General features: G+C 41.8%; 1 protein-coding gene across 2 annotated transcripts in view; it reads left to right on the top strand.

Annotated features, from left to right (window-relative positions):
- GUCY1A2 (guanylate cyclase 1 soluble subunit alpha 2) overlaps positions 1 to 14,521 on the top strand; it is a 187,469-nt gene that overhangs the window by 82,778 nt on the left and 90,170 nt on the right. For both annotated transcript variants that reach the window (XM_075418253.1, XM_075418263.1), the window contains exon 5: positions 8,736 to 9,221. In XM_075418253.1, the coding sequence (XP_075274368.1) occupies positions 8,736 to 9,221 (486 nt within the window). The remainder of the gene's footprint in view (positions 1 to 8,735; positions 9,222 to 14,521) is intronic.

The following is a 14,521-nucleotide window of genomic DNA, read 5'->3' as shown; positions in this document are numbered from 1 at the left end:
ACTGAAGCACAGGAAGTTCCGTCTGAACATGAGGAAGGATTTCTTCCCTCTGAGGGTGACGGAGCACTGGAACAGGTTGCCCAGAGAGGCTGTGGAGTCTCCTTCTCTGGAGATATTGAAGACCCGCCTGGACAAGGTCCTGTTCAGCCTGCTGTAGGTGACCCTGCTTCGGCAGGGGGGTTGGACTAGATGACCCACAGAGGTCCCTTCCAACCCCTACTATTCTGTGATTCTGTGACCCTGACAGATCGTTTTTAAGTATATGAAGTTATTCATTAATGAAACAAAATCCAATCTAATCTCAGCGTCTTGACTTTAAAAGGCATTTTGAAATGATCTTGAACCACTGGTGAGTTTCTTCCTCTTGTTTTAGCAACGGCCTTTTTTTCCTCCATGTCACGCTGCCTGGCACCAGCACCTTGCCAGGCTGCTCTGTCTGCCTGCCATGTTGAGTTCACCCACTCCTCTGCTTGGGAGCATCTGTGAAGGGAAGTGACTCAGGCACACGCAGGGCTGAGTTATGACTCTGTGCTACCTTGTGAAGAAAGGCATTCCTTCAAAGGAGTCATTTTCCCATGATTTTTATGCCTCAGCGCTAGATTTATCTTGGACTTACCCAAGGAGCACTCTGGAGTACCATTACAAAAGCAATTTCTGTGTCTTGAAGCAAGAAAGGAGAAATTGGAAATCATCACAATTTTTCCAGGTGTAATCCACTGTTTGCTTTTGTTTATGTAGTTGCTTTGACAAACTAGTGTGTTTAAACCAAGGGAGAATAGATTTAGACTGGATATAAGGAAGAATTTTTTTACAGTGAGGGTGGTGAAACACTGGAACGGGTTGCCTGGAGAGGTGGTAGATGCCCCATCCCTGGAAACATTCAAGGTCAGATTGGACAGGGCTCTGAGCAACCTGATCGAGTGAAAGGTGTTCCTGCTCACTGCAGGGCGGCTGGACTAGATGACCTCTAAAGGTCCCTTTCAACCCAAAGCATTCTGTGATTCTATGATTCTATGATTCTATGAATCTATGCAAAGGATAGAGCCATCTCCTTTGCCTCTTCCCCTTTCACGTTTACTTACAGATGGCTCCATGCTTTGATTTTCAATGTGTACCTATGCTTCGTGTGGAGAAGGTCCTATCTAACTCTGTTTTGTTTGCTTTTAATCTGCCACACTCTTATTCTTTTTATATCAAGAAATTGTTTTGGAGGTCCAAGTTTACAACTGAAGGATTTTAATTGTTCTTTCATTATCACTGTCTCTCTTTTATGTTATAGAACATGGATGTATTCCCACCAAAGTTTTGGATTTCCTATAGGTGCCTTCCTTGCGATATTCATGCTGCCATTCTATGTTCATGAGGTATCTATGACATACAGAAAATGTTAAATTTTCTCACTTTGGTCAGGAGACTGTTGCACATAATGTAACACCCCAGGGATTTCTATAAATAACAGGAAACTTGTAACAGTCACTTTACTACTGTGTGGAATAATGTTCTTTTGACAATGCATTGAGCTGGAAACCCAAACTTGTAAGCAAATGCTGAGAGTTATACTTTTGCAAGAACCTGAGCACGTCCTGAATTGTGCTGAGCAAACGCTGACTAGTTTATTCAATTGCATTAGGCATCAATTGAAAAGACATTTTTTCATTTCTGTGGAGATGATATATATTTCTCTTAGCTTTTTCAATGAAACGTAGGTGTAATAGAAACTGGTGTTTTGTTATAATTTTTATATTGAATTTCGATGTGATTTTTTTTGTCGATAGATAAGAGCAAATCAGGGCTTCATTTAAATGTGAATTTTTCTTATTTACATGAATCTTTCTACAGAGTTAGTTCTGCTGTCTGTGGCTCTGACTTACCCCACTCTACAAGCAGAGATGGAGTATTGAAGAGATTGTCATGGCTGTTTCTTTTTCTCTTTTTAAGGTCAGAGTGGCTTTCCACCTGCATTGGTTGTCAGACAACCACAGAGCAGAGTTAACTTTACAGGCATATCAAGTTTTTGTTTTAACTAATTGAATTGAGATTTTGAGCATTTAAAAGAGAAATCTGTTAGACCAAGAGAGGACTTGTACTTCCCTCAGTATACTTACATACGGGCATTTAGGTGTCATTAAATACACAGGAATATCTTTACTACAGTGAAGTAAGTTTATTCTGATAGTGGGTACACTCGTCTGACCGTTGTAGACATCTGTGTCCAAGCCTTGTGCTCCCTTTGCAACAGATCAGTGTAGGTATTACTACACATGGGAAACGATTCATTTGACCCTGACTTAGATGTCTCACATAGGTCACATGAATATTATTCTAGAAGCACCTGTTTCTGTTGTAGCCTGTAGAAAGAGGAGTGACTAGTTTAGTTGCAAACTGAGTGAAGCAAAGAATTTCACACTATCTACACTTGCATTACATTAATTACCCAAGAAATAAGTTGTGTGGGTTTTGTTTTATGTCAAAATGATACCCTCCTATCTCTCTCCTTCCTGTTTCCACCTAGATCTCTGTGAAGTTATTGGTTCATCTCTGCTTCCCAGCAAGACTGATCATCTTTGCCAGATCTCACGAATCTCCAGTAATGGAGAATCCAGCTCCTCACCACTTGGTGTTTCCATTCTCACTATCCGTAGGAAAAGAAGAATATCCCACATGAAACTATTTTTTTTCTAATTTGAGCCTTTCACTTCTTGTTCATTTCACAGTCACAGAAGGTTGGGGTTGGAAGGCACCTCTGGAGGTCATCTGGTTCAACTCCCTGCTCAAACAGGGCCACCTAGAGCCAGTTGCCCAGGACCGTGTATGGAAGGCTTTTGAATATTTCCAAAGATGGAGACTCCACAACCTCCATTGGCAACCTGTGCCAGTGCTTGGTCACCCTCAGTAAAAGAGGTGTTTCCTCATATTCAGAGGGAACCTCCTGTGTTTCAATTTGTACCCATTATCTTTTGTCCTGTCACTGGGCACCACTGTAAAGAGTCTTGCCCTATCATCTTTGCACCCTCCTTTCAGGTATTTATATGGATGGATAAGATCCCCCTGAGCCTTCTTATCTCCAGGCTAAACAGTCCCAACTCTCTCAGCCTTTCTTCGTAGGAGAGATGCCCCAGTCCCTTAATCAAATTTGTGGCCCTTTGCTGGATACTCTCCAGTATGTCCATGTCTCTCTTGTACTGAGGAGGTCAGTACTGGACACAGCACTCCAGGTGTGGGCTCACCAGAGGGAAAGAAACCCCTCTGTTGACCTGCAGCAGCATTCCTCCCAGTAGAGTCAAGTAGTGTTCACCTTTGACGCAAGGGCCTGTTGATGGCTCATGTTCAATTTGGTGTCCACCAGGACCTCTGGGTCCTTTTCTGCAAAGCTTTTCCCACTGGATTTGTAGATCATTGTGACCTCTTTGCATCAGCTCTTAGTGTATTTGAAGAGTTTCATATCCTCACCCTAAGATTTTTCCTCTTTGGGGTAAACCATCAAATTTTTTCAAACTGTTTCATAGGTCATATTTTCTAGACCTTTGTCACATTCATTGTTCTTCACCAGACTCTCCAATTGATTCACATCTTTGTTATACCAAACAGGAACAGATTTGCCCATCTGAGGCCTGAACACTGGTGGTCTGAGCAGGATTACTTCCTGTGTTTTGCAAGCTGTATTTTTGTTTACATAGTCCTGTATAGTGTTTTCTTTCTTAATACAGCATGACTTCTTGGCTTGCATTCATCTGTTCCATTCTGTGAACTCTGGGCTATCTTCCTAGGAACTGTTAGCCTGCCTGTATTTTTTGCATTTCAGTGTTTCTGCGTAAGCACATTCATTGTCCCCGTTTTGAATTCTGGTTTTAGCCTAGTTCTCCAATTTAAGAGATATTTTTTAATTCCAGTGTTGTCCATCATACTTGCAGCCCTTTGTCTAGATGTGTCACCTGGAAACATGACAAACAGAGTCATTATATTTCTTTTGGCAAGTGCCCTGCTGCCTTGTCTGGTGCTGACAAAGGCCCCTAAGCCCCTAACCGCTCAAAGACTTTGCAATATCTTGCTGTAAATGCCCCTGAGACAATGCCATGTATCCTACAGGATGTTCAGAGAAGTGAATCGGGCTGTTTTAAAATTTAGGCTAGCAGCTGGCTCACCTTTCTAAAAGTCATTCTATACTCTCATTCTCAGTGTACATTTTTTTTCTGAGCTTATGTGATTTTCTTTGTACCTTGAAGTGATGATGGTGTCCAGGTGGATTTGTCATAAACTGATTTTCCCCCAGTCTTCCCAGTCCTCTAAATAATTATGGGCTTGTGAAAGAAGCAGCTTTGTTTATTCTCATTTAATTTGTTCATTGTATCAAGTCAAGCATGCATATATAACTGTTTACAAAAGTGTGGCCTAGCACTGTAAGTTTCGTAACTTACTCCCAATAAAAAACCCTTAAAAAAGAAGCCTATAATCACAGTTGAGGAGGGATTATGTACTGATAAAAGTCAAAGCAACAGCTCCATTAAAATTTGTGGATTGCAGAAGCTGCAGAATACATGGCCTGGCCTAATGATGAAGAATATTATTTTTTAAACCCCCAATTCTTTCTCAAAAATATCATCGTGTATTTCTTGTATTATTTTCCAGAAGGTGTGTACACCTTCTCTAATCATGATTCCAAAATGCCTGTCTTTGTACAGAGAAATATTGTCTTCCATCAGTGCAACAAATGAGGCTTTTCCCCATGCTTTTCCTTAAAGACTAGGCAGTGGAGTTGGCATTTGATTCATAAGCCTTTGATCCATACTTAATCCATGGGTGGCATGCATCCAGAGCACGCAGAGCATTGGATATTGTGTACCTAGTGAAGGAGCTGTTGGTGCACAGCACAGTAGGAGACTCTCTCATGTTCTCAAACAGCAGCTTTAGAGTTTGTCAGTGTTCCCTGGGTGGGTCTTTGGGGAGAGGCTGAAAGAGTTCCTGAGAAGCTGGGCCTCTTCTGTTTTCTCCCCTTTCTTTGCAGGGGGATTGCTGTGAAAGTAAAATTCAGCATTAGGCTCTTTGTTTTTCATCCTAGAGCTACTTAGGCTGCACCATCGTGCCACAGCAATATAATCCTGTAAACTACAATATGCAATTGCTCATTTCAAAACGTTCTCTTATTCCACTGTAGATCAGGAGAATATCCTCTGAAAAAAGTAGGATTAGTCTCATTTTATTCAGTGAGAATGTAATTAAAGAGACAGGAGAACATTGAAATGTAGCAGTAATGAAATACAACTCATGACAGAAATGTTTCATTCTTTTCCTGCTTACAAGAAAGATAGATGATGTAATCCTGATTGCCTCTAGGCTTACAGTCCAAGCGTAAAACAGTCCAGCTCTGGGGAGATGCCCAGAAGTCTGACTTGCTGAGGCAAACTTCAGGCGAATCTGATGCCCCATTTCATTCAGTTGTACTTTACGATACAGAGAAGGATGTGAGAGGCAAGAAAGTCCAAAGAAAAGAAGTGGAGGTTATGCTGGATCACAGCTGCAGACCGAAGTCCTCTAGAAGGAGTCTGAATCATCTCAGAACCTTCTTTGGAAAGGAAAGTGCTTTGCAAAAACAGAGGAGAGCGATGCAGTCTTAGCTCTTCTCTACTTTTGTGCTTTACAAGACCTGAGTGTTTCTCTGCAGGCAAGCTGGGGCAGCTTTGCTTCTGCTCTCTGATTCCCTGATTTGGCAACTTAAGAGACTAGCAGGCCTTTTTCTGAAAAAAAAAACCAACCCTCAGTCATCAAGACAGAGCAGTGCATCAGAATGACTAATGTAATATGAAAGGAGCGATAGGAAAAATCAACAATCCCTGTTAAGCACAGCAATTGATAATAATATTCAGAGGATAAAGTCAAAATAGCACTGAACCTTTGAAACTTTCAGGAAACTGAGCAGTTGTGCAGGGAGAATATCTTTGTAAATGTTTCTAATATTGCTCCAGAAACCTTCAACCTTGTTAAAGAAGGGGCTAAGCTCACTTGGGCAGAAGAACAGGTTATTATTAGTTAGGTGTTTTACAGGATTGTCTGTCTTACATTGCTTCTCACACATAAGTCTTGAAGTGTGTTATAGGGTAGTCAATACTATTGTTCCTGCTGTGCTGAAAGACAAAATAAGCACTCAGAGTTGATAATTTGCCTGGGGTTACCCAGAAGCAGAGCAGAGGACTCCAGAGTGCCTGTTTAGTACATTATTCACTCCATCGGTGTTTCCTGAGAAGAATCCACCTGGGGAAGGAAGGTTGACACACTGTATTCACACGGACAGAGATCACATCAAAGAGTTAACACCTCAAATTGACAAAGGTGAAGCAGGAGCACAGAGGGATGCAGTAATTTCCTTCTAGTCTCACAGCAGGTGAACAGGAGGAGCACAGCTCCAGGCCAGGTGCCTTGCCTTGCTGACAAGCAGCCCACCCTCAGGCCAGGCTGGCTCAGCCAGGGTCTGTGGTCACACTCTCTCCTCCTGAGCTGACACCCTATTTCCACCTGGAGGTGGAAGAGAGAAGTGATAATATGAGATGATACATTTATTTTGCACACCCGTGAAGCTCTAGGAGCAGAAAACAGAAAAACTCACTGGAAAAGGGGAACAAAACAAGCAGAGAATTTAGAAATGCCATACCATGTAAGTCACATTTGGCAATTTGTACTTCAGAGTTAAAACAATTTTGTATGTGCCCTTTGAAAGTGTGAGACTGCGTGCATGAAGAAAGCACCTATTTCCTTTGTGTTTTCAGCAGGGAACCGTACGTTTTTAAAATTAAAAAAAACAATTAGTCTTGGAGCATTAAATCTGCCCATCTAGGTAGCTGACTAGCTTTCTCACAGAGGTGACTGTCCCAGAACGAAGGGAAACATGGAAACAAGGCTTATGAATGTAAATATTAATAGAAGCAAGAGAATACAAATTAGGAAAATTGATAATTTAAATTACTTTCATTTTCTTTCATTTGCTGAGTTCCTAGGCTGACATCAGAAGTTATGTCTGTCGGGTTGCTAGCAGGGTGGGGTATGGAGGCAGAGGGGCATGGGGACAGGATAGTCTCAGTCCCCATATTGACAGTAGGATCTGCAGTGACAGCATGTTATCTGATGTAAGGAATCCCTGTTAGAAGCAGGAGCTTCCCAGCATCTCCCCCAAACATGGAAAGTGCCATGTAGGGGTGGCTGTCAGCTCAGCAGGAGCTTCCAGGTCTCTGGACACTTAAATCACACCATTATTACAGATACCTCTGGATTCCCTGATTGAGGTTTTCCTGTTTTGCTTGGGAGGATTATGGATGGAAGGTGGATTAAATGATAAAGTGAATCATGTGAGACTGAGAGAATGCCTACATGATGTAAAAAAGTGTGACTGGAGGAGACCTTTTCATTTCAGTGTATTGTGTGGAATAGAAAAATACAAATTTTAGGCATTATGGTGCCTAACACTGTGCTTAGATGCACACGGTTTGTGTGTTGTGCCTGTTTTGACTATGAGATCCTTGGGGTAAGGACTGTGAGTTTTTTAGATCTCCTAGCACAGTATTGCCCTGGTCCTTGTGCAGTCTTGGAATGAAAACATTAGCGATTATTGTTTTTCATGACAGAGACTATGGTAGGCTGTATTTACAAAGATGTCCAGTTTATCCTGTTTAGTTATTTGCTGCTTAAACAAAACATATTCTTGTTAGTTTTTGTTTATTTTGTTTTGTTTTTTAAATACAAAATTCAGGTGAGAAATGTCTCTTTACAGTATTTGACAGTTACTTTTGTGTGACCCAAGTAAGTTAATAAAAATCAGAATGTATGTAGCACCGTATGTCAAATGTATGATTACAGTTGGTTTTCAATGTCCGTTTCAGTCTGGTAGTTTTGTGCTTGACTGCCATCATGGAGCAAGAGGTAACAAGCTAGGGTCTCCTTGGTATCTACCACTGGACGGCACTCAAAACATCTAGTCATTTAACAGGCAAATGCAAAATCTGTAAACCAGTGTGACATATCACCTGCTACTCCTTTCCTACTGTTCCTTCTTCTGTTCTGCACATATGAATTGCATGAATCTATACCACCAAGAAATCTGTAGACTCTTAACAGAACGTCAGCCTTCAACTCTGCTTCATGTATGAGAAGCCAAATAGGAAATAGGAGCACTAGTACGCTTTTTCCATGACGTTCATAATTTTACGGAGTTCTTTCTCATGTGTATTCTTATTTGATTAGTCTATACATGGCCACATTTGACTTAATAGCTGTTTTGCTGAAAAAGAAGGGAAGCTACTTCACCATTTCACTAACCTGCTTTCAGATGTAATTTCCCTTTAATTTTGTGCTTTTTATAATTTATAGCTAAGTAACGGAGAAGGAACTACTCTGGAATTTGCTTTTAAGGCCAGGTACATTCCAGGAGCAAAATTTAGAAGCATTATTTACACACCATTCTGAAAAATAGATGTTATTGTCATTGCTTTCTTATTTAGTTGGGTTGAAATAGAATCCAATACCTGATATGGGAATACTTTTGTGTCAGTATAGGCTATTTTCTGACTCACCTTGGTGAGTGGACTATGTCAGTCTCATTACTTGAATACATGAATGTAAGAGGCTTCTGTATAAAGGGCTGCATTTTATGTTTATTGTTTTCACTGAAGAGGAAGGATGGGGAAAGTAGAATGGGGATCCACACCTATCAGCTAATTTTTCCTTTTCTAAACTCTATTTTTACTTTGTAGGTGATGGAAATTAAAGGACAAATGATTCATGTGCCAGAATCAAATTCAATTTTGTTTCTGGGTTCCCCCTGTGTGGACAAGCTGGATGAACTGATGGGCCGAGGCCTCCATCTTTCGGACATACCTATCCATGATGCTACTCGCGATGTCATATTGGTTGGGGAGCAAGCAAAGGCCCAGGATGGCTTGAAAAAACGAATGGATAAGCTGAAGGCAACGCTAGAATGCACACACCAAGCCCTGGAAGAGGAGAAAAAGAAAACAGTAGATCTCCTTATTTCTATTTTCCCTGAAGAAGTGGCTCAGCAGTTGTGGCAGGGGCAGCAGGTTCAGGCCAGGAAGTTTGATGATGTCACCATGCTCTTCTCAGACATTGTTGGCTTCACTGCCATCTGTGCACAGTGCACGCCCATGCAGGTCATCAGCATGCTGAATGAGCTATACACACGGTTTGACCATCAGTGTGGATTCCTGGACATCTACAAGGTAATAGCTGAAGTCCTAAGTCAACAACATCTAATTAAAACTAAGATAGAAAAAGATCTTAGTAGCCATCTTCCTAACTACAGAGCTTCCATATAAAATGGAAAGGTGATAATTTTGTTTCATGTGAAAAAAGTAAATCTGAAATATGCCCATTGTAAATCAAATATTTTGATGCTGAGCTGTCATCGTGGTTCCCCGTGGGAATATATGCCTCATATTCTCATTTTCCTATAGGAGTGTACACCTTCTGTATTATAGCCTGGTTTCCTTTAGGTAACACATCAGCCACAGTGTCCTAAGGGTGATTAAGTGCAGTGGTGGTCTTAGCCCAAGCTGCAGCTCCTGGAAGGCACTCAAACACTTTCTGTTTCAGCTGAAACTTGAACAGCTTGGGATTTAGACACTTACCTTTCCCCTGAAAGAATTCAAATTTTCCATAAAGAGCAAAGCATTCATTAAAAAAAGTGCTAGAAGAAATCTAAATTTCCACTGAAAAACAGGAAGAGGACAGCAAATGTCCATTCACAGTCAATGGGATGACTGGGACATGGCACTGGGGTGTCATGCTCCTTTAATGCTCTGCAGAAAAGGAGATGTCGCATGTGTTCGTCCTGTTACAGACTTCATCACCTTCACTTCTCTTTAGTGGCTTTGGTGTCCAGTATGTATTTGAGAGAAAAAAGAGGGGAGGTAGAATTTAATAAGTGCAGTTAAGGTATTATCTGTGCAATTATCCTGTGAAATCTACAGAGCATATATTTTGTATATGGAACACCTTTAATTTTGTGATAGGAAAAGCAGAGCAATTTCTTTCTGTAACTGAATGTGCCAAAGAAGAAAAATGTAGTTGTAAAATTATATATTGACTTTGTTTTCTGTCTGAGTCTTGCAAACTAAATCACTGGTTTTCAAACTGTTGCCCCTTCAAAAAGGGCAAGAAGGAGGACCCAGGGAACTACAGGCCGGTCAGCCTCACCTCCATCCCAGGAAAGGGGATGGAGCAGCTTATCCTGGAGGCCATCAACAAGCAAGTGGAGGAAAAGAACGTTGTCAGGAGTAGTCAGCATGGATTCACTAAGGGGAAATCATGCCTGACCAATCTGATAGCTTTCTACGATGACATGACTGGCTGGGTATATGAAGGGAGAGCCGTGGCTGTTGTCTACCTAGACTTCAGCAAGGCTTTTGACACAGTCTCCCATAATATCCTCCTAGGGAAGCTCAGGAAGTGTGGGCTGGATGAGTGGTCGGTGAAGTGGATAGAGAACTGGCTGAATGGCCGAACTCAGAGGGTTGTCATCAGCAGCGCTGAGTCTAGTTGGAGGCTGATAACTAGTGGTGTCCCCCAGGGGTCAGAACTTGGCCAAGTCTTGTTCATCTTCTTCATCAATGACCTGGATGAAGAGTTAGAATGTACCCTCAGCAAGTTTGCTGATGACACCAAGCTGGGAGGTGTGGTAGATACACCAGAAGGCTGTGCTGCCATTCAGCGTGACCTGGACAGGCTGGAAAGTTGGGCAGAGAGGAACCTGATGAGGTTCAACAAAGGCAAATGCAGGGTCCTGCACCTGGGGAGGAACAACCCCATGCATCAGTACAGGCTTGGGATGGACCTGCTGGAGAGCAGCTCTGCGGAGAGGGACCTGGGTGTCCTGGTGGAAGACAGGTTAACCATGAGCCAGCAGTGTGCCCTGGCTGCCAAGAAAGCCAATGGGATCCTGGGGTGCATCAAGAAGAGTGTGGCCAGCAGGTCGAGGGAGGTTCTCCTTCCCTTCTACACTGCCCTAGTGAGTCCCCATCTGGAGTACTGTGTCCAGTTCTGGGCTCCCCAATTCAAGAAAGATGAGGAGCTACTGGAGAGAGTCCAGCGGAGGGCTACAAGGATGGTGAGGGGACTGGAGCGTCTCTCCCACGAGGAAAGGCTGAGGGAGCTGGGCTTGTTCAGCCTGAAGAAGAGAAGGCTGCGAGGGGACCTAATATATATTTACAAATATCTGAAGGGTGGGTGTCAGGAGGATGGGGCCAGACTCTTTTCAGTGGTGCCCAGCAACAGGACAAGGGGCAATAGGCACAAACTGAAGCACAGGAAGTTCCGTCTGAACATGAGGAAGGATTTCTTCCCTCTGAGGGTGACAGAGCACTGGAACAGGCTGCCCAGGGAGGTAGTCGAGTCTCCGTCTCTGGAGATATTCAAGACCCGCCTGGACAAGGTCCTGTTCAGCCTGCTGTAGGTGACCCTGCTTCGGCAGGAGGGTTGGACTAGATGACCCACAGAGGTCCCTTCCAACCCCTACCATTCTGTGATTCTGTATTTCTTCATAGGGTATGGAGAAAAGGTCTTCACAAGAGTGCTGTCCCTTTCATTTTTAGCCTCTAATACACTTTAAAAAGCATGCAAAAATATTAATTACCCACCTTATAATTGTGGCTGAAAAGTTACAATACATACCACAAATAGAACAGAACATGGTATAGGTAGAGGCCAGTAGGACAATATACCAAAGTAAAGGATCACATCATAAATAAGTTTTGTGTTCCTCGGCTAGGGGTTTGTATTACTAATGCTCAGAAGCCAAAGGTCATGTTGGGAGAGGACAACAATGGAAAGTACCAATCCTCATTTGAAAATTGTTGCGGTGATACAGTCAGAAAAGATTGGAATTTTGATCATGGTTTGTATTAATCTGATGGTGCTGCACTGGACCTTGAGCCAGCTCTGAGAACAGGACTTGAGGAACTTCTGACCCAGAGTCAAGAGTGATATCTGGTGACCCTGTTTCACATGCTGTATTGGGTACATGGATGTACTTAGTGTTTTCCCAGATGATTAATTTTAGTTAGCTGTTTTGAGGCATGCAGAACATTCTTTATTGAAAACTATGATTGCATGGGAATAGGAAATAAAGTATGTAAAACTCTATGACCTGTTTGGAAGGAAGGTTGGTTGAGTCCTATGAGAACACTAAGAAGGAATATTTATACATAGGTCATGAATATGATATCATTCAGACCATGGCTTTCTGCGTTTCACCTAGCTTTGCGCCACTTTAGATAGAAAGATGTTACTGTATGGAAATAGTGTCCTTACCAGTGAAATAACATGATGGCTGCTGAGACAGGCAAGATAAGATTTGTGCATTCAGAAAAGGAATAAACACTCCAAGAAGTGAAGACCCCCATGTAATTCTATGAGTAGAGGAATAAACAAAACCTCTGTTTCTATGGAAGGATGTCTTACACCTCTAACACCCTTTCTCCACTGTTACTGCCTTAATATAACCAGTTCTTTTTCAGATCCTTTTGTCCTGGGTTTTTCTCCATCTTCCTACTCCCCTGTGTCCCCTAAGTTTCCCTACCCGTCTCCTGCTTCCCTCCACAGCCCTTCCATGAGCAAGGCAGCGTGCCTTGTGGCTATTTTGGAGCTGTATGTATCTTTTTTTCTCCCCTCCCTCCCCCCCCCCCAATCTTGTTTTCATTTGTGTTTTAAACAGCAGTCTAAAAAGGATACTGTAGGGCTAGGTGAAAATGACTCAGCTGAGCATTGTAGAAAGACAAAACTCAGGCAATGAACACTTTTGCTTAGATAATCAGGCTTAAAATAAAATGACAATTCTTTTGAAAATGCATTTGCATTTTAAAATAAAAAAAAGCTCCTGTGTTTATATGTTTTTCTTTTGTTTCAGATGATCACCACCACAACAACTATAATTTTAGAATTTATTGTCAGGCAGTGAATTTTAAATATGTAATCACCAGTATTTGTACCCACAGCCTGCCTCGAAGATATACTCCTGTAACTAGGCTACAGAAATTTATCATGTGACCTATATGTAAATCAAAACAGATCAATTTTCAAATTTGCTTGTTTTTAAGCAACATGGCAAGAATAATTTTCAAAGATTATTTCGTGAGTACTTCTGAATACCAAATTCACCATTTTGTAAACAGAAAATTAAGGAAAATTCATTAAATAAATTCCGTGCTGTGAATTATACCCAGCTTTACTGTTACAGCACTTTGAATTCAGAACCTCAGTGCTTCTAATCTTGGACTCAGACAATGAATGTAAAATTTTCAATTGTCTCATACTATTCATTCAGGGATGTTTACAGAGAAGTATGTCACAGAAAGAAGAACAAAGATACTCACATTTAACAAGTCAGACATAGAGGACAAGCATAATGAACTGTTGGATACAGAATAATAAATTCTTTGAGCAGGGTGAAAGGGGATGAATTAGACTTTGAAATTTCTTGGAAATGAACGTAGGTAGCTATAACTGATGAGGTAGGGAAAGGATATCCAATGGATGGGTGCATAGTTAAGAATGACACAGGCAGATGATGGGCTCAGACAGTGAGCTTCACAGGAGCATTTTGAATGGATACCAAAGATGGCAGATAACATTTGTCCAGGCTGAGGGAGAACAATGCAGTAACTGAGATGCACAGTGAGGTGAACTTGGGTGACGGTTTAAGCAATCTGGAAGAATCTGTGTTTTAAAGAGTGAAACTTTAGAAAGAATCTGCTTACATACAGCCTTGATGAAAAGATCAAGAGGGATACTCTTGGGGTAATCACAGAAGGGAGAAGATGTGAGAGAACTGAGACCTGGCAATGCATTTGGAAACTGGTACTGCTGACTGTCTGAGCTAATTATATTTGGCTTGGAACTGAGGAATGGGAGAAAGAGGGAGTGCAAATCAAAGCAATGCAGATGCAGATACTTGGCAAGTTAGTGTCTGTGGACATGCAAGTAGAAACATGGAATCCAGGAGCAGAAGTAATGAGAGAGAAGATATCAGTAAGTTTTGAAAGCAGCTGCTTTGAGTATAATACTGGTTGGCCTGACTGTTTGTATCTTTGTTTTTACCTGTTTTAATCTGTCTGTTCCTGTTGTTTATCAGCCAAGTGCTGGAAAAGTGCTCCAGCTAAACCCTGTCTTTATCAAATAAGTTATTCAGATATGTTGCAGCCGTAGCTTTGGCACTTAAAATTTAACCCTACAGACTGAAATCTTGCATGCTTAGGATTCCTGCAGCTTCTGTTTCTCCCTCAAAGTAGTTTGTCTTTGACATAGGATCATTTTATATGTTTTTTTTTTGTTGAGTCCATTTGCCTGTGTAGGCCTGCTTTCTCAGCTCTTTTCCCCTCGGTTTCCTTTCTGAAACAACCTCATTTCCTGCCCTTGCCCTGTAACTACTGCACGGAGTAAAGGCAGTATGTGTTGTGGCTGGTTTTATGGTCATGCATGCACTGGCTGGGTGGCTGTGTATGATGGCTGGTTAACACCAAACCAA

Source organism: Opisthocomus hoazin, chromosome 1 (genome assembly GCF_030867145.1).
Source record: "Opisthocomus hoazin isolate bOpiHoa1 chromosome 1, bOpiHoa1.hap1, whole genome shotgun sequence".
Lineage (NCBI taxonomy): Eukaryota > Metazoa > Chordata > Aves > Opisthocomiformes > Opisthocomidae > Opisthocomus > Opisthocomus hoazin.
This window is presented reverse-complemented; position numbering and strand designations above follow the sequence as displayed.